We start from the raw sequence: 21,509 nt of genomic DNA, 5'->3' as shown, positions 1-21,509 counted from the left end.
ATATATCCATGGGTGTTAAAACATACCTAGAATTGTAAAAGTAGATTATAATAAGCTTAATAGTATTTTTAAAAGCGAAGCTTTTCTATAATTAGGGTCGGTCCGTCCGTCCGTACGTCCGTCCGTCCGTACGTCCGTCCGTCCGTCACGGATAGCTTTTTTCGTTAATTTAGACATGTTAGAATTGTCCTATCGATTTCAAATTTTGCATGGTGATTCCTTTAGTAGTTAGGTACGATTTAGAAAGCGTAGCAACTCTATAATCATTACCAAAATGTCCGTACGTCCATTTTAAACAAGTTTTTTTACTTTTTAAATAGCTTTTTTTCGTTAATTTAGGCATGTTAGAATTGTCCTATCGATTTCAAATTTTGCATGGTGATTCCTGTAACAGTTAGGTACGAGTTAGAAAGCGTAGCAACTCTATAATTATTACCAGAATGTCCGTACGTCCATTTTAAACATGTTGATTTTTTTACATTTTTAACAACAAATTTGTATGTGACCTAATTATCCGATTGGTCTGATTTTTGGTATACTGATTCCTGGGACAACAAAATACAATATCATAAGCGAAGCAACTCTATTATCAAGTCCTAAAAATGTAAGTATGTCCAAAATCATTATCTTGTATCAAGCAGTTTTTCAACAAATTTACTTACAATTTTGATTTGTCTCTTAAACATTCGCTTTCTGATTATTCAGTTCTGACATTATACAAGTGTTAATGTCCGTTTGTCCTACCGTTTCAGAGCTTCGCTTTTATGGATGTTGTCATCCTTGTTTTTAAATATATAATTGCAATAATTTTTTAAGTGAAAATGTTATTTTTTCGTTACATTAAAAAACGAAGCACTTTTTAAGATACTACGCTTATCTAAAAAGATAGGGGTATGTCACTAAAAATCATTAATAATCTCAAAATTTTTACAATTTCAATGTCGACCCACTTCCCCCCTCAATTCAAACGTCTGCCTGTCTTTCAGTGACGTTTTTTTTGAGGGGGTTAAGGGGAAATTCTGTCAATTAATGCCGAAAAATTATTTGAAATAGAATAAATAGTAAAATTTTGAAGAAAAAACGTTACAATAAGAGTTAGTAAGTGAGAGAAAATTTCTTAATTGTCAAAAGATTTTTTAGTTTGAGGAAATGACTAAGTTTTCAACCAATCAAAATGAACTGGATGATATATTTTCTTTAGTTGCAACCTCCCTCCCAGCCCAAACCTGTTGAATTTGCTTAATAAAAATACATATACTTGTAAGTCAGGTTCTTCATCCCCCCAGGGGGGCACCACCCACATTCTAAACCTCCCCCAAAACAACCATTGTCCAATTCAGGGGGTGGTTTGAAAGAATAGTAAGGGGGAGGATGGGATAATCTCCTGCCTTTCTGATGATTTGAATGTTCTTAGAAATTTGTAATAGATTTGTTTTAGAATATCAAAGCCTATTTTTGACCACTTGTATTGGATATAGCAGCGAAAGAAAAACAATTTTGGTCCTAACTTTTCAAAGTTACAGAAAACATATCATAATCTTTGAAGTAATAAAATATTTACTTTATTATTAACAATTACAGTACGCTGTTAACTGTTAAAAAATTGCATTTAAATGACCCTGTATATGAAAAACTGAAAAGAAAGTATGTTTTTGAATAATCACAACCTAATAAGTCTGATAAATAAATTGGCATATAGGTCCACCATCTCTCCCCTCCCCCCACCCCACAGGATTAAAAAAGGGGGCTGGGGCATGAGGAGAGGTGGGCAAGGGGGAAAATTTGGATGATTAGATTTTAAGTTGTGGAATGTGATGTTGATCAGCTGATCATATTTACATGCATACCAAACCATAAACCAACTGAGCACAAAAATTTCGCGCATTTATTTTGGAATTAAAAGTAGGGAGAAGAAAATTTTATAAGATTTTATTTTCCATACGGAGAAGAATAAGACAAAAATTCTAGTAGCTTTTTAAGTTTAGGTTATTAAATTTCAGGTTAATACCATGTTTACTATGATTAAAAGTATAGAATCTCAACTATTACATAAGATTAAAATGTAAGATATAAGAACAGGTAGCTTTTCTGCCAATAATCTAAATAAAAGTCATTTTTTCCTATTTCCCCAAAAAAATCTAAACCCAAAAGCATTAAACCCGTGGCGAATCAACAAATGGCTTTAGTTCAATGAAAAAAATAAAAAAAAGAATCTTTCCAACCCTTTGAGGGATTTTAGACAAAGCTTTTTTATTTCATTGAAGGGTCTATTTTTGATTAAAAAGCAAGGATTATATTTGAGAAACCGACATAGAAAGTTGTTTGATAATCTTATCTCTTTGTTAAGAAATAAAAAAGAATCGCAAGCTCTTTTTTGGTAAAATGAAACTCTAAAAAGGGGGTCGTATTTAAGTTTTTAAGACACTCAATAAAAGAAAGAACATCCCCCTCCCCTAAAAAAAGTGTTTAAATTAAATCAAATACTACCAAAGAATTGCCCCCATTGTAAAAAATCGGAAGTTGAGTATCCAATTTCGGAAACTTGATGTCTTTTATTAAGTTTTTAGTGACAAAAACTTTAATTGGTATATGCTGGAAGTCTTTTATTTATCCACCCCAACCCCTCGCAATATAAAAAAGACCTTGATGATGGGGGGGGGGGGGGGGGAGGGTGGATACGATAGGTGTTACACTTCAATGTCCAATTTCCGATTTGAAAAACGAATTTTTCAATACAGTGAAATTGGACCTTTATTGAAGGGAAAAAATGTTTTCTAAAAACAGCGCAATTAAAACTTTTCTTATGCTTTAAAAATAAATCATTTTTAGGAAGGGTTGTTTCAATGGCAGAACATTTTGTAACTTTAAATCTCTATAATGGCCATACTATTTAGGGTATGCTTATTGGGATAGCTGCATATTGGCAGTTTTGTAAAAACAAGGACAATGCTGTAGAGGGCGGCAGCGGTGGTCAACAGCGAAGCCAGTTTTAGAAAATAATTGGCCTGCATATTAAACCATGAAGTTGATTGCTTACAGGACGGTTCCTTTCAACAGTGGCCAAGTTAATAACACAATAACAATTCTACATGAATCTGCTAATATACAATTAACTTTTGTGATTTTCGACCTTAGGAATCTTAGATTACATCCAAAGTAAATTTACCGATTTCAGGAGTTAAAAGGATAAGACATTTTAACTGCACATCATTTGTTTGACGGTCCTATAAGAGCATGTTCAATGTTCATAATAAAGCGTCTGTTTATATGTCAAGGCATTCTTCATAATTATTGCAGATTTAAAAAATGACCTATTCAATCTCCCTTTTATACCTGACCAAATTTAAACTATAAAGTCACCAAATTGTAAAATCGTATAAAAGTGTATGTTTCTTTTTATAATATACTATATAAACATAAAAAAAAACCTTACACTTTTCCTAAAACATCATTTAAAATCTTAGTAAACTTTTAAACAAACATAAAAGATGTTCATTTTATGTATTTTGAATTATGCTTTTTACAAGCTACGGATTGGCCGCAAAACTTTAGCTGATAAAAAGTGCCCAAATTTACCCACATTATTCTTGTTCCCCCCAATCTAAAAGCAGATGGACAAAATATGGACATTTCATAAAAGAAAACTTTTTGAATTCTAGGACAAAAGTCATGAGAAAACATCCATAAATTCAAAAATCGTAAGTCAAAAATGTAATTTTCCTAATAAAAAGCAAAATAAAATTTTCTAAATACAAACATAGGGGTTAAACTCAGGATGGAAGGGGACATTGGGCTGTTTATTAATCTAGTCCTTAAAGTTTAAATAAGTTCAGGCTTAACAACTTTGGGAATTTTTAATGAATTTTGATTGGTTGTTTTATTAAGATGAGTGTCAAAACGTTTCAACCACTAATTGTAATCTACAGCTGGAAGATCAATTTGGTGCATCGTCATTGAGGATGTACATCAATTTTTCGGCCATTGTCTTATCCCTTTAGTTCTGTGGTTTAATCCTAATATGAGGTTTTATCCTCTGGGGGCATTGTCCTACCGATCAAACGGGCACATTTGAAGAAAAGCAAAAAGTCAAAATATGCAAAAATTCATCAACTATCCCCCAGTCAGTCAAAAACAAGACATAGATATGTTATAGAGGGAATATATGTATTTTAAATCGTTTTTAAATTCTATCTTTTAAAATCTTTAAAACAAGTTTTAATATTATTACTTTTTTATTTGTTAGGGGTCGGGGAGAAACTTTTCAAAAGGTTTGTTTAACCATGGACAAGAGGGAAGTAACAAAATTATTATTAAAGAGTTATTCGGGGATAAGACAATGGACGATAAATTGATTTAAATCAACAATAACCGCTCTTGTAGAATGTACTTGATTATGAATCTTTAAAAAAATATTCTAATAAAATATTTTTTTAAGGGGTTTGGATTTCACAACCCATCCCGTAATCCATGGGTTTCTTCGTGAACAATTTGTAACCCCTGCGCCGTGCAGTAATGTGCCAAAGGTCAAAAGTGCCCTAACCCTGCGGACGTACAGAGCCAAGAAAGCTATCCTGTTAAGCTTGGCGTCTGTTGTTATACCAGCATAAAACTATGAACCAAAATATCGACACTTACTTACAGAAATATGTCAATAATGAACACATAATTACCAAATATAATCGATGAAAATTATTGAAAATGTATGTCAGCCAAAAGTTTCAAGGTTTAACACGGAATTGTGAGTGAGAGAAAAAGCCTGCTTGAAGCAATGGGACGTTTGACTGATTTATGCCAGTTAATTTGCATAAAAGTATATATACATATTTGCTTTTTAGCCCTAGAAGACAGTGCCGGGGCACCCAAGAAAAACTATATTGCCTTTTTTTTATAATTTTCTTCATAGTTAAATAAACAACATGAAAAAATGAACAATGGTTAAAAATACAAAAAGGCCACTTCAATGAATAGGGATTTGTAAGAATTTTATTGTTTGTCGATAATACCCTTAATAAACTTACAGCAAAATAAAGTATGCTTTGAATGTAATAAATTTCAGCTTGATTTTGTATAATTGCATGCTCTAATTGTTGTCAATAAAGAAATTAAATTACCGACAGAAAAGTTCTGATTAAGATGTCATTAAACCGAAAAAAATACAAAAAACAGTTAAAAATTGGCGACATTACAAAAATGTCATAAAGTTGTAAGCGCATTATTTCACTCAATTTAAGCTCAAGTATTTAGTTGTGCAAAATTTTCTTTCTTTCCCTATTTAAGGCTGATATTATGCTCTTAAAATATTTATTTTTATGCTTTATATTTTTAAATCTTGTAAGATATTTGTTAGGCTTTTTTAAAAGCGAAGCTTTTCTATAATTAGGGTCGGTCCGTCCGTACGTCCGTAACGGATAGCTTTTTTCGTTAATTTAGGCATGTTAGAATTGTCCTATCGATTTCAAACTTGGTGATTCCTGTATTAGTCAGGTACGATTTAGAAAGCGTAGCAACACTATAATCATTACCAGAATGTCCGTACGTCCATTTTAAACATGTTAATTTTTTTACTTTTTTAACAACAAATTTTTATGTGATCTAAAATCCGATTGATTTGATTTTTTGGTATACTGATTCCTGGAACAACAAAGTACAATATTATAAGCGAAGCAACTCTATAATCAAGTCCTAAAATGTAAGTATGTCCATAAACATATCCTGTATCAAGCAGTTTTTCAACAAATTTACTTACAATTTTGCTTCGACTCTTATACATTTATATTCTGATTATTCAGTTCTGACACTATACAAGTGTTAATGTCCGTTTGTCCTACCGTTTCAGTGCTTCGCTTTTATGGATGTTGTCATCCTTGTTCTATCTACAAAAGGGAGGGATATAGAACCTGAAATGAAATTTAGTTTGCCACAGACCTTCAATTAAAAAAAGGGAAGAAAGGGGACATTGATTTGTAAATTAAACAGCCAGCCATTCGTGGGCGTAAAAACTTTGGGTACTTTCAATTTCAGTACTTTTCAACCAATAATTTTAATCTGCAAATGGGGTAATTTTGATAATTATGATTGGGCTTATGCATAAATTTAACGTCCACTGTCCATGGTTTTACACTAAATGGATGGAGATATAAAAATAGCTGCGTACCTGCTTTGAAAAGATAGCTATGTCCTCGTTGAATGATTCTGAAGAACACACGTCGCCCCCGGCCACCCCGGGCTCGCGGGGCGTGCAGGTCGCCAGCTCACATTTCTCAAAGATCAGTGCAAGTAAGGGAAACAACGGGTGCCTGAAAAATATAAGATTATTATTAAGTTGCTACGCTTCCGAAAACTACACATTTAAAACTAAGATAGCTACAATGATAAAATATTTTAATAAACGAAAAAAAAGACAAATTTTTGACCAAAAAACATCACCCCCCAAAAAACATATGTCCACGACTGTTGGATGTAAACAGTTTCCGGTTGACGTTACAGACAAACCTACACACTTAAACACACACACACACACACACAAATACAAAGCATATCCGGTCTTTTAGAGTTCATCATTGGGTGATAATTAACATTTTTGTGGCTGTTAATAGCGATAGAGCGATAAACGTTTTACTGCAGATAAAAGGTCAATAAAAGGCCTCAGGCCGTTTTTGGGATAAATTAAGGAGAGGGGGAATTTTAGTATAAAAACTGCTTAATTTAGTCAAAACTAAAAGTAAATAAATTAAAAAGCCTTTAATTTGAATTTTTTTCTTCTTTAGAATTAACATTTTAAAAACCGCTGCTATAATTACTGACTTTATTTGCCTAGGGGACAAAAATTAGGCCTATTTTTAATTGCGGCCTTAAAAAAACGGTTTAAATTTTTTGATAGATGAAAATATTAAATTCATTTGATAGTTTTAATGCGTTATCTATCAATAAATATATCAACATATAAAAGCATCTTCTAAATAATGACATTTCATATATTTGTCACTAATTGCAGAATTAATCTTTTTTTTAAAACTCCAAAATTGAATCGCAAAAAAAAGATAATATTTAGCAATCTTATTGATTTGTTTGGAAAACAAGCTTGTTCAAGAAATCAAAACAAAAAATACCAAATCAAAATAATAGGAATTATGCATTTAAAAGAATGTGAAAGACGGTTTTTTAACTGGTTGTTATACATGAGTAAAATAGCTAATCCCGGAAAGAAACCCTTTTTGACACAAGTTAATAAGGTTGTTAATAAAAAGTGCCTAATCATGACAATTCTAAATCCTTAAACAGTCAAAATTTCATGCCTATGTAGGAGTCTTTTTTAATAGCCCCCAACCCCTCCCCTAAATAGTGTTTTAGATTTACAAAAAAAAAATTTTTAGCAATTCTTTTGAAAGCATTTTTTTTATTTTTACCCATAAAAACAATTATACAAAGAACCCTTTACTCAATCAATAACTACTTTTTTTTTAATTAAAAAATGTAACATTGAAAAAACACCATTTTTTGGATTTAATTCTTTTTCATTTGGTTGTTATGAACCTTGTAATTAGAAAAGTATGACAACATATTAAACTAGAAAATGACTCACATTTTTGAGAATCTTTTTTGTCATAACAAAAAGAAAAAAGAAGAAACATCCTAACTATCCTTTAGAGTATTAAACTTTTGAAGTCTAGGGTTAGGGTCGATGCAAAAGGAGGCGAACAATGAAAATCTAACACCCCCGTTCCCAGATTTTCACAATTAATTTAGACGATTTTTCAAATTCATAAAAATTGTATCCATACCTAATGAAAATACGCTTTTAGAAGAGCGTTATTGTCGTATTTATTATATATTCATATAACACAAGAGAATTGACGAATCCGTCATTTTTGACAGGATAACTCTTCTTACCCCCATCCCCACCTATTTGTTGGAAGGGAAGGGGGGAGTTAAAATCCCCAGGGTAAAACTTAGGCATCAAATTACCCCTTCGTCTCCCCCCTCACTCATATTGTTTCCTGTTTTAACATTTGGGAAAGGGTAAGGGATATGATAATGGAATATAGAATAATATTCAAAACAAAATAAAGACAGTATAATATATATTTCAGACAAGAAAAAAAACTTCTATTGACCTTTCCCTTGTGTCCCTTATTAATATTGATAATGTTTGTAAGATCCTATATAAACACATCTTCTCTTTCTCTTCTTTCTTTTTTTTCCCCTATCACCCCAGATGTGCACTTTTAAAGCTCATTAGACGATTATATTACTCTCTAACTATCTATCTATCTTTATTTATCATCTATCTATCCTATTTTCTATCTATTTATGATGTAAACAAATGTCCTAACAAAAGTTGACCTCAAAAATGTAAACATTTAGTTTTCAAAACAACTCAATATCTATTTGTCTATCTATCTATCAATGCAGATCTGTATAGCTAACTACCTATCTATCTATATAAGTATCTAACTATCTATCTTACAAATCTTGAGTATGTTATACAAAAATTTGTTTACTTATAACAGATCAACTATTTTGCTGTTTTCCCCTCTCAATATCATTCTATGCATTTTAGTGTGTGTGTCTGTGTTTGTGTGTGTGTGTGTGTGTGTGTGTTTGTGTTTGTTTGTGTGTGTGTATGTCCGTCTGTCCGTCTGTAATGTTATTGACATGTACTTAACTGCAAGCAAATTTAATCTTAGACCCGAATTTTGAGCTCGAAGCTGACACCATTAATCAATTTATTTGAAAGCAAAAATATAAAAATTATTTTTATAAAAATTTTACATTCCCAGTTAGAAATTAATGTTGCTATTATGTCGTCATAATCATTTTGTCATAAAAGAACATGTATCTAGAAGTAATATTTGACATTATGTCGACAAAAATATAAAATCATGTCAACAAAATGCTTCTTTTTTAACAGGGTAAGCTGAACACACATTCTAATTTTTGAAATTAAATTCTTAATTTAAGATAAACATAAATTTAATGATCTCTCACAGAAAATTGCAGTTATAGATAGAAAGATAGAAAGTTGTATAGAGAGATAGATAGTTGGATAGCTAGATATCTTGCACAAGGCCTAAAACTAATTTTAAATTGCATCTTTCTATTATTTTAAACATACAAAAAAAATCTTTTTAAAAAAAGCTTTATATATAATTATAAAATCGACCTAAAATTTTCTTATCCATAAGCCTAAATAACAAATTAGCAACCCAAAAGTTTATTTGCAATTTGAAATGAGCATAAAAGGGTTGAAAATCTTGTTTTTCTGCCCGCAGGGTGATTTTCCCCCCGCTAAAAGCAATTGCTGCAGGCCAAAAAAGTTGATTCATATTAAGCTTTGAGTTTCTCCCTTTAATACTTGTTGTTTAAAAAGCGCAGATCCTCTATAATAACGGTATGTCCGTGCGTCTGGGAAAGTTAGATATACTTAAATTTGCATTGTAATTGCTGTGCTTCTTAGACATAATTTTACTTGTTATTAAATAAAATATTTAAAATAGATTTTAAGATTTAGGAAAAGCTTAAATTCAGTACATAATGGGGTGAAAAGTAGCTAGGGAATTTACCAGCTTATATATATTCAAATAACCTTATATATTTAAAATATATTCCATGGAGGGAGGGGACACTAGTCTACAAAGTCATTTTTTTCTGATTCGTGATTTAACAACCTTAAGGACTTAAAATAAATTTTGATTGGCCTTGGTTCATTTAGATGAGTGTCCAAACGTTTAAACCACTAATTGTAATCTACAGAAGGGGTAAATGTGATGGGGAAGTGCATTAATTTATAAGCCATTGTCTTATCCCTTTAGATCCATGAAATATTCTCTCGTTTTTGACAAAATCAGTAAGTGCCCCTTTGGGAAAAATTCGCAAAATTTTAACATTTTTTTTCTTTTGAGAAACTTAATATTTTTACATTTTCTGGTCACTGGGGACTTATATTTGACTTTAACTAAAATGGTCAAAATGTAATATTTAAAAATGAAAAAAGGAGGTCTAGCTGAAGTCGTTTGGATGTTGGGAGACATAGTTTGCGGCCTGGGAGTTGAGATCTGGCCTTTCTTAAAATAAACACCCTATTTCTAAACCTAATTTATAAATAAATACAACATTTCGGTGACAGGGATACAGCAACGAAAGAAAATTCTATGTTGCCTACAATTCTTTTAATATTCTTGTGATACCTTTTTGCTGATGACAAAAATGATTGAAGTCTTTACTATGAATATTTCCATAATTGAGAATGCCTATCCCAAGCCAAGACACTTCTCAGACTTCAGTAAATCACAAACATTTCAAAACTCAGCCCCAAAAAATACACACATATATACACATTTAAAAAATGAGTAGATACATTTAAAATGATATTTATTTCTTAAAAGAACATAAAGTAATAAGATACATAACAAATCTATATATACACCCAAATAGCCCATAAAATAACTCAAAAAAATGCCTATACTAATACGAATAGGGCTTGTTTTTTTTCAAGCATAATATTTAAATATATAATATGCATAAGGCCTTTTTAACTAGCACAAGTTATAGATTATGTGCTTTGTATCTTAAAATATGATAACATACACACACAGACAGACGGACGGACGGACAAGCATGTATTAGTACAAGAAGAATAACGCCTTCCTATGTTCCAAGCGCCCAAAAACTGCTTGGTTTATAGGTTTAAGATCTATGCGCTGTTCCTTCAAAAAGGCAAAGTTTTTTCATTCATAATAGCAATGTTTATAAAGTTTTAAATCAAAGCTATTTTAGCCCGACATTATTGTGTCTCTTAGCTAAATATCTAAGATTATTTTTAGTAGATTTGTAATCAAATGTTTTTGATAGATTTTTTCTATGGACTATGCGACACTATTTTGTGTAAGATTTTTTTGGTGGTTTTAATGAAACGCTCGTCTATGTTAGGGTGTATTCTAATTACTCCTAGATTCGGGCCGATTGTCTTCATTTAAACAAAATATAGGTTTGCAGTAATGGGGGCCAACGCCCCTGAAAACGGCCCATCCTTCAACATTTTAGGTGGGGAGCGCCCCCTCCCCCACCCTCGCATGTAAATGCATAAAGAAAAGTTCTACAAAAAAGAGGGGGCTTAGAATGGAAGAAATAAAAAAGCAGAAATGACATGAAAATTGGAGGCTATTAGTTTTTCTTTAGATTTTTAGATAACTTTCCTTATAAATTAACACATACAATTATACATTTTTTTCAAAAAGGCATTTATTTAAAAATCTAAGCATTTTTGATCTAACCACTTATATCAATGATAAAATCAGTTGTATAAAACCCCTTTTTCCTTTAATAAAATGATTTTTATATCTCTCTTTCTTTCTCTCACTATCCGACCGCTACAAAAGCGATTAAGTTAAATTGGAGTTTTCAAATATCCGCAAATGTTTTTGGCAAAAAATTCACCAAAATTTTTTCAACTGGCAATTTTTTTCAGAGATTTTCTTATAATTTTCATGTTAAAGAACATTTTTTTAGCTTTTTTTGGAATTTTTAACATTATTATATGACTAAAAAGTTAGCTAGCTAGATGTGAAATGTTTGAAAATTTTAATTCTTTCAATCAATGAAACCGGATTTTGGGATTATTGTTCTGTAAGTCGATTCAATCCAAAATCGGGGATGGCAGAAAATTTTCGAATTAGGGGGTGGGGGGGGGGGGATTGACAGCATGAACAATTAAACCTAAAAGTGGAATAAAGGAGGGGGGGGATTAATTTGTTAGGCGTGGGGGGGGGGTTGCATCTTAATCTAGCTTTTCTGTAAATGTTTGTGTGTGTATTTGTGTGTGCGTGTGTGTATGTGTGTGTAGGACCATAAAAAGGATTAACATATGAAAAGGAGAAAAAAAAGAATCCCCCACAAAACATCATTGTACACACACACACACACACACACACTTACACAGAAAGTTTTGTGGGCGGTTTTTTTCTTCACACCAACAAACACACACACACACACAAAATTGGGAGGGGAAAAGTTGGGGGAAATTTTAAAATTTCAAATAAATATTTAAGATTAATATTTCAGTGTTATGTTCTTAGAGGATTCTAACAATTATTTTTAGCACGCATCGTGTGTTCTAAACAAGCTTTAAATCCCTCTTTCTATCTATAAAAAAGTTAAAACTGAGATTTATTATGCACCTTTTTTTCCAATAATTTGACAGTTCTTGAAGTTGACACATAGACGATCAATATAGCCTGCTATGTATATGAACAATCTTGTTTTTGGAAAGATTTTCCCCGTAAAAATTTAAGGAGTTTTTAGAAGGGGGTAATTTGAGAAGGAAGGAGATATGGGGGGACTCATCATTTCCTGTGCACGATGGTCTGAAAGTGAACAAAACAATTAAGTGATTAAAGATCTCAAAAAGTACAATTTTTCCTGCAATATTACTTCAATAAATATAGAATACTATCATTTTTACAATAAAATAAGACTACAAACATATGTTTTAATGTTTAAAATGTCCAAAATTAACCCTCTGTGATCGACCCAATCTAAATTTTGGAAAGGGTTATTTTTGTTGAAAGGAAGTTAATCAAATGCATATGCTACTCAAATATGGGTAAAATAGATTAGAAAGGTATAGAGTAGTAACAAGGACAATTATATCCATAAGTAGCGCAGCAATAACAAGTTATATTATTAATAAATTTATAAATCAGCCAATAAACAAAAGAATGTGTAATTGAAAAAAGTACCATAAAAACGGATGGACGTTCATAGAAGTAATTGTTATAGAAAAGCTTCGCTTCTAGAGATATTTTCTTTAAATATACGTTTGAAATCTATACATTCAAATTTTAAAAATCAAATCATTTTAAAATATTGATGAAATTTAAATAAAAATAAATTTTTTTGGGCAAAACAATATTTATCTTTCATTCAAATAGTTTTCTCTTTAAAAACAAAGTTTTCAAGGCAAAATTTTCTGAAATAATACATAGCAAAGAAATGTAAAAAAAAACAAAGATGTCAATAATCAAATGTGTTTCAATAGACGTACAGTCTGCCTTAATTATATAATTAGCTACGCTACTTTGATATGTATCTGTAGGGAAAAGGGGGCAAAAAAATGATGACTTTTTATATTAATTGTTTTATCTCATAACTCAGGGAATATAGAATAGGATAATAGCAGTTAAAATCATTCATATTAACCAGTATATACCACCTATAATGAACATAATATCAAATATGGGGTTGAGATTAATTTATAGTCCATTGCCCTATCCATTATATCCCTGAATTGTTTAGCATGATGAATGAATTTTAAAACAAGTTTCTCCAAGTCTCACTAGCAGCTACATACTAGCAAAACAATATTTACAAGATGTCTAATTTTATATACTCAAGTACATTTCACAAATATAATTCAAAAAGTACAAAATTTGTAGCCTATGTGGAAGTACTTTTTATGTAACTTAATATATACATTAATTCAGTACCAAAGAAGGGAATTCAAGAGGTTTTTTGTGGATTTTTCTTTGGACACCCTGTCAATGTGTCCTGATAAATAATTAAATCAAAGGTCAATATCTTTTTAGATCAAAACAATTTTGCAATATGTGTTGTTTATTTATTATAAAACGCACACAAACATATGCAGCAGAAAAAAAGCAAGGATGAAACAGGCTATAAGAAAAGGCAGCGATATCAATAATATACAAGTTAATTAGTGTTTTGAATGTTTGGAAAATTTGAAATGACAAATGAACAAAAAGTGACAAGACGTACAGAGATACCCTATAACAGAGTAGCTGCGCTACTTTGGAAAAGACATATTTTGTCACCTCTTTGCTGTGAGCTGTATTGGCCCTGTATTGTTAGAATCAATATATTATTAATTGGATGTTGCATCAGATTTTTAAGTACTCTGATAAAGTTAATAGTTATGCTCCCAGTTGGCTATAATAACAAAACTCCCTTTACAGCATACCCTTCCCTTCTACTAGATGAACTAACTGTTCAATAAATAATGTCCATATTATCAACCTAAATTGGGACAATTTTCCATTGTCATAGTTTCCACGTATATTTTATATCCACTGGCCCTATATTGTTTGTTTCACACCGAGACTAGACACTTCTCAACATATATTAATTTTTATGTCAATTTTAACAAGATTTTAAAATCCTTGCAAAAAAATACAAAACAAATTAAAACGTAAAATTAATGTTTTTTAGTGTGAATTGTTTTCTAAAATATTAGTCATTGTGTTAAAAAAAATTAGGAAAAAATATTCAAGTATGGCTAGGAAACCGATTAATATCCGCTGGATTAGAACTGGTTCTCCGCCATTCTAAAAAATCATGTATGGCATCGTATTACAGACAATTTTCCAAGAAAATTTTTAAAATTAGTTTTGTAATTTTTCATATTAATGTACGCGGAAAGCTGTCTATAATAAGATGCGATTAATAAATATTCTTAAACAAAAACAATTTGGATTTTAAATAAAAAATTGATTTTCATTGATTGTAATAATTTTTTCAGGCATATAAAAGATTTGTAACAAAATTGTTGTTCCCTTTTCCTTTCTTATTCTCTGAACAATAATCATAGAAACAACAAATTGTAACAAAACAGCATAAAAAAACTCTTAAAGCTTAATTCTTAAAAATTTTCTTTTTTTGTAATTTTTAATTTTGTATCTCTATTTAAGGAATTTATTTTTGATTTCAGCTTAATATCTAGTATCTAAATTGATTTGACAATGGCCGATGAATTGATGTACATCCCCAATGATGATACACAAATTGTTTAGAACTTGATGAACCAACCAATCAAATTCCATTAAAGTCCATAAAGTTGTCAAGCCAATGAATAAGAAAACAAGATAAAACTTTGGGGACTAGTGTAATAAACAGCCAAATTAATATCCCCTCCCTCCGATTTGATATCTGACCTGTAACTCGTCATGATTAACAAAAATTACTCTTTAAGGATTGGACTCTTATGGAAAGAGAAACCGGGACCGTCATGCAATCCCCAGGAAGCTCTGTAACTAACTTAACTCAGGGAAACCAATTTCTGAGGGGGGGGGGGGGGGTAAGGAAGTTCAGAGGTGCTATATGAATAAAAAACTTGATTTAGATCAATGTTTTTTCATAACAAAATATGTGTTTAAGGTGTCATAACGTAAAATCAATTAAATGAACGCGTTATTGCGTTAAGGTTTATGATTTTCAAACATTAAAACCATGAAAAAATGTGATTTTTGTGCCTTTTTCAACATTTAACCCATATAATTTAAAAGCCATTTTTTTAGATGTAAAAAGGTTGCCCTTATATTTACTTTCAAGTACAATAATTTCCGGTTAAATTATCTTTTGAAAGAAAAAATCCTCCAAACTTTGAATATTATGTCCTACTATAATACGTTTGGGGAATAATGGTGGGAGAAGTATTTGTCATAATAGAAAAGGGAAAGAATGACAGGAGAAGAATATTGTATGCAATTTTATATGAAATATTGATAGGGACTGGAAAAATGATTGCAGCCCATAAAATTGAACATTTTCTTCAAATTGAACTTTTTCCCCCACATCTAACGGCCTTCACTACGAACTAAAAAGAGCTTAAATTTAAAAATAAAAATTTTAGCAATGAGTAGCAGAGAGAGGAGACAGTGGGCTGTTTATTACACTAGTCCCTAAAGTTTAACAATAACGCTTTTTAATTCGTAGTTTTAACATTTTTGGGGACTTTGATTGGTTAATACATTAAGTTGAGTGTTTCAACCTCTAGTTTTAGTCTAAAGAAGGGTTAATTTTGTGTATCAACAATTGAAATGTACATCAAATTATCGGCCATTGTCTTATCCCTTTAGATCCCTGACGGAGTAGTCTCTAAAAGTGTGAATTAAAAGTGTTTGTATTTAAAAATTTAAAAACAAACACACAATTGATTTGGTTGATTAGGCTGTTAAAATGTTGCAAATCAATAAAATTAACAATTTGAAATTGCGTGGTGAACAATCAAACAATTTTTTTGACCTGTCAACCAATTGTAAACAATTTAATTTTCTCAACAATTTTTGAAGCAATGTTTATAAATATTTTAGCTAAACATACCCCTAACTGCAGTATGAACATAGGACGAAAAAAAGAGCATCTAGCCATTTTTAAAGCTTACAGGCCATAATAGCCCTTTTTTAAGATCTATACACATACATTGTATAATGTATATTTGGGACACTGAAAATCTGGTTTTTAAAGCTATTATAAGTTTTTATGTTTCTAAAAAGTCGCTAAATATCCACAAGTATTTCAGTTGACAATTTATAAATTTTATGTGTTAAAATATATATCTTAATTTTTAGAAATGTGACAAAAATCCGCAAAATAATGTATTAAAAGTCTGCAAAAATTACTGTTTTTTTGGCAGCAACGAATGGACAGCCCACGTTGGGTGGTAGACACGGATTTTATGGCCCTTATAAATACCCTTATAAACTTAAACGCTGCGAGCTCTGCCTTAGCCCATAAAATAATCTGAATCAAAACAAATTCGACATAATCAAAATGTAAATGAGAAAATTGGGCTATTAAAACACCCAGGGATTAGAATACGGGCTTCTCAAGATAAAAACTGCTTTGACTCCAAAAATAAGACCTTTATGGGAAAAACCAATAATTAATTTTTTTGTTACATACTAATATTAAATGAGACGCAAAAATATGCTTTGCAAAAGTCCATATGACGAAAAATGTAAGGTTCTAAAGGATATTATTTTTCTTCAATATTTAAAGCAAATAAAATGTAAAATTTGGCTTTAAAACTATCCTTAGGTCAAAGTGATAGATTTTCAATAAAATGCAATAAAAATCTTTTGGATAAAAATCAGAGACTTAAAAAAATAAGTGAGGGGGGGGGGGGAGTTCTTATAGCTCTTAAAAGGGATCTTTTTATAGGCACAAGTTATTGCAAAATATGCTTAAGACTTTGAAAAAAAGGGATTGTGATCTATGGAATTTTACAAAATGTTTAAAAATTTTACTTTTTTACAACCCCTGGCGAATTCTTTATCTATTGTAATATTTAGGCTATCAGGCGTTTTCAATCACTAAAGAAATTTGTACAAGCTTCATTGCGCCCCTAAAACTACCCCCCCTCACCCCCCTAACCCTGACACCCTCTAATCTAAGGCGATAATAATGCGTTGTGTTGCCCTTATTTTTTTGGAAAAATTTCACTTTAAGCACACCAAAATTAAGATCTTGCCAAGTTTGGATATAAAAATATGCATACAATTTTTATACCAGTCCATAATGGGGGGCTTTGCTTGGATAGATTAAGGATTAAGCAAAAAAGGTGAAGATATTTTTTAAATAAGACCCTCAAATCAAACTCTAAAAGACCGTTCAAAACACTTTCAAAATAATAAACACACAAGTAACAAAATTTACTTTAAAAAGTTACCAGTAGGTATCCACCAAAAAAAGTAGTATAAAAACTCACCCATAGATGGCGTCTTTATCACGTTTATTGTGTACTGAATCAGGTACCCCCTGGCCTGTACTGGGTCCACCCATCACATGGTTCTGTACACTAGATGTGGGGGGGACACCAGGGTTAGCATATGGGTTGTGCATTGCTGCAACACTGAAAAACACAAAAATATCATAATTTGCCTCATAGAATAAAAAGAAAAATAATATCAATATCTTGGCAATTATTACAGATAGTGCAAAATAAAGGGCTATTATGATATAATTTCCTGGATGAATGGTTCATATGCTGTGCAGCCACGGCATGGTGGGCTGCCAGTGTGTCAAGAGCTGCCCTGTGGTCCCCGTACATGCTGGCGCCTGGCATGTCCATACCAGTCGGCCAACCATAATCCTACAAATAATACATTTAGGTTAATTACATCTTTGGAAACATAATGTTGATAAGCTTTCCTAAACTACACTAGATTCCTATAAATGATACAAATATGTTTAATAGATTTCTGAAATCTAAACTACAATAAGCTTTCCAGGATTCATTTAATAGAAATCATATCAAATATTCATCATCTAAAGCTAATTTCATTAAAATATGCTGTAAATATAAGCAAAATTCATTAAAAATTCAAGTATCACAAAAAAATTCTAATTTAAGCATTTGCTCATTGTCTATCTATCTTTGAAACTGTTGAATTAACATTTTAAAATAATTTTTTTGTAAAATATTCTATGGGCAGAAAAATGTGTGTGTGTGTGTGTGTGTGTGTGTGTCAGTGTGTGTGTGTGTGTGTAGGACCCTAGGACTGAAAATGCAGCTGTCAACTTTTAATTTCGTCAATTTATCAAAAAACCGGGAATCGTATTTTTTGGGAGTGGTGTAAGAACGGGATAAGGGGAAAAGTAGATAAACCAAAAAATAGTTAAAAGTAGATAGGGATAGATAAATGAAAGTTTAAATAAACCAAGTTTTAATTCATTTACCTACCAAAGCATAAATATCTTTTTTATAATAAGTTACCTACATATTACTTTACTTGATTCTCCTTTTTTCTCAATTTTTTTTCATCAAAAGAATTTCATATTAAAGGATGGTTTCAAATAGATATTTTTATTATTTTTGCTTTAAAAATGTAGATATTACTTGTTTGTTAATACTCATAGTATAGCTCTTGTATGAAATATTTCTTGTAAGAAAAGATGAAATTTAAAGCATTTGAAAAAGTAAAAACCCAAATACTTCCAAATACTGTAAAAAAATAACAATCTTATATTTTAAGATTTTTCTTTTAAAAAAATAATAATTAGATAGGTATCTTAAGGGATAGGGCAATAAATGATAAACTAATTAAAACGCTATTGAAGATCAACAAAATTGCCCCTACTGTAGATCAAAATAGAACCCAATGAAATGGTGTTAAATCCATAAAACTTACAAAAAAAACTTTGTGTACTTATACTTATAATATACTGTCAAATGTTCCCCTACCTCTCTTTGAATAATAGATTAAAATTCGGGAGTTATTTTTTACAGTGTGTTGAACGTATGATGACAAAAATTGTAAGAATCCTGACAATTTTGTCTAATTATTTTTCTGTGTTCAATTCTCAAACTTTTGATGAGATTAATCAGGGATGCCCGGCATTGGTCATGGGAGAAAAAAATGATTCAAAAGGAAATGGCATTATAGCAAGAGGCCCATACTTTAGTAAAAAAATTATTTCTTAGATTTTTTCATGATTTACCTCTCTCAATTTTTGATTACAAAACAAGCTGAGAAATTGAATGCTCATGTTTTTGATTTAACTTTTTCCAGTTTCAAAATTAATCCTATTTTCCCCCTGTCTTAAGTTGCTAGTTGTCCGTCAAGTCCTTAATAATCAATGAAACAATTGGTCTAAAAATTTAAAGAAAGCTTAGTAATGGTCCTTAAGGTTTAAGGCTATTTTCCCCCCGAGAGAATTAGGCATTATATTCAAAAATCTAAAAAGTATCTAAATGTATCAAAAATAAAATAAGCATAAATGATTTTTTTTAAATAGTATTAAACTAGAACTTAGTGCTGACAAAATATTTGAGTGAAGTGGTCATTGCTCACATTCTACCTTACATAAACATCGACAATAAGTAAAACATTTTTACTAGAAACCTAAGACATTCGTGTAACGATATTCCAATAATAATTTTGTTGATACAATAGCAACCCCGATGCTTAACTGGGAAAAAGACATCTTTTCTTAGAATTTTTCTATTACACATACTAAAAAGGTATATATAATATATAAAAATAGTACATATAAATATATATGTATATCATAGTATATCCAATATGGCTTAAGTTGCCGCCAAGCCAAATGGAAGGTGGGGGGAGGATGTAGTATGCATAGGGAGAGAAGTGGAAGGAAATACTAAGCACACCTTTTACAGTATTACAACTGCCTTACTGAAAAATTTGGCGGCAAATTGGACCAAAACCAAAATAGAAACAATTCTATGCAATTTTCGTGAATTTTTTAAAACATTTTTCACGTCTACAGAGCTACGGCGTTGCATTAATGATTTTAGGAGTATCTACAAAGGTAAAGGGGGAGGTTTTTCTTAAAACAACCCCTCCTACAAAATAAACTAAATTTCATCCCCTTTTTTTCTTAAGAGGAGCTCTTCTAAATTTTGTTGAAAATCGTATGCAAAGATAATTATTTTTGGTATTTTCATATTTCTATCTATCTCTCTTTCTTTCTTTCTTTCTACCTATCTTTTTATATTTTCTATCTCTTTAAGAACATAAGAGCTATTAAATGTAAAAAAATATGCTATTATCAAATCAACATAAGAATTAAGTCACAATATCATTATTAGAGTATGGTTATTATGAAGATATAAAATTTGTATGTTGATGATTTTTATTGGCTATAATGTCGACGTAAATAATATACTATCATGGCTATATCATAAGACGAAAATTTGATACTATTAATAAAAAAAATCTACATTGTCAAAACAACATTTAAATTTGTAAGTTTTTCATAACAAAGATTGTAGTTTGGATGAAAATAGTTGTATGCCCCTAAATGCAATTGAGAGAGAAGAAAAAAAAGTTATATGGCCCTAGAGCAGAATTTAATCTTTTCAATTTCCATTCTGTGGAAAATTTCAATTATTAAGAAACAATTAAAAGCCAGAGAGGGATACATGGAAGATAAATTAACATTTCCCCCAAAATTCTTGGTTGTTAAATTCTCCTTTTGGCTGCCAGTAAATATAGGGGGAAAGAAAGGGTTGTATATCAATTTATTGTAATTTCCCGTCTTGTTTAAATAATACTTTAAAGTTTAAGGCGGCAATTTTAGCAATGAAAAAATTGTAGATTAAGATCGGCGAAAAGGCAAAGCTTAAAATAATGGCGAAAATGCGAATAAATTTGCACGTCAAAAAGTATAAAAGTATATGGATATTTAAGGTAAGTTTTTTTCTAAATTTTGAAGGAAACTTAGAAATATCCACATTTTTAAAAAGGTACTCGGATCGTTCTTTAGTCATTTAACTAAAGGCGAAATTATCAAATTCTTAGGTATTCAAAATTTCTAAATATTAACATAGCTAATACCTATTGCTTTGATCACTTTTACAATATTGAAAATGATTGCCAAAATTGGTATAAATCTTTACGTCTTTAAAGTTTAGTCAAAAATAGGCTTCAAAATATTGAAATTTCTTACATATCAATAAAACTTTTCAAAAAGAAAATTGCGAGTTCACATCAGAATTATTTCATTAAAATAAATTTAAATTCCTAATGGAAGTTCTTTTAGTGATAAAAAAAGATGTTTTAATGTTAAATATTCATAAGAATTAATCTTAATTTAGTAATTGAGAATTTTCTAATAATAAAAACGTAATGAAAATTTGGGCCCAAGTTCAATTAAAAATCAGGTGATTTGAACATATTTCAAATACCTAGGTCTACAACGTTTGGAGAAAATTATTAGAAAGTCTTTAAAATTATTTAATTTCTTAGCAT

General features: G+C 30.6%; 1 protein-coding gene across 3 annotated transcripts in view; it reads right to left on the bottom strand.

Moving 5' to 3' along the window:
• Positions 1-21,509, bottom strand: part of hth (Meis homeobox homothorax) — a 157,638-nt gene that overhangs the window by 97,433 nt on the left and 38,696 nt on the right. For all 3 annotated transcript variants that reach the window (XM_080172554.1, XM_080172555.1, XM_080172553.1), the window contains 3 exons: positions 17,763-17,884; positions 17,501-17,647; positions 6,155-6,296 (listed from right to left, as the gene is read on the bottom strand). In XM_080172554.1, coding sequence (XP_080028680.1) covers positions 6,155-6,296; positions 17,501-17,647; positions 17,763-17,884 — 411 coding nt within the window. The remainder of the gene's footprint in view (positions 1-6,154; positions 6,297-17,500; positions 17,648-17,762; positions 17,885-21,509) is intronic.

Source organism: Acartia tonsa, chromosome 9, assembly GCF_053477335.1.
Source record: "Acartia tonsa isolate MP-2025a chromosome 9, ASM5347733v1, whole genome shotgun sequence".
Classification (NCBI taxonomy): Eukaryota; Metazoa; Arthropoda; class Copepoda; order Calanoida; family Acartiidae; genus Acartia; species Acartia tonsa.
Note: the sequence above shows the minus strand (reverse complement) of the source record. Positions and strands in the feature narration are given on the sequence as shown.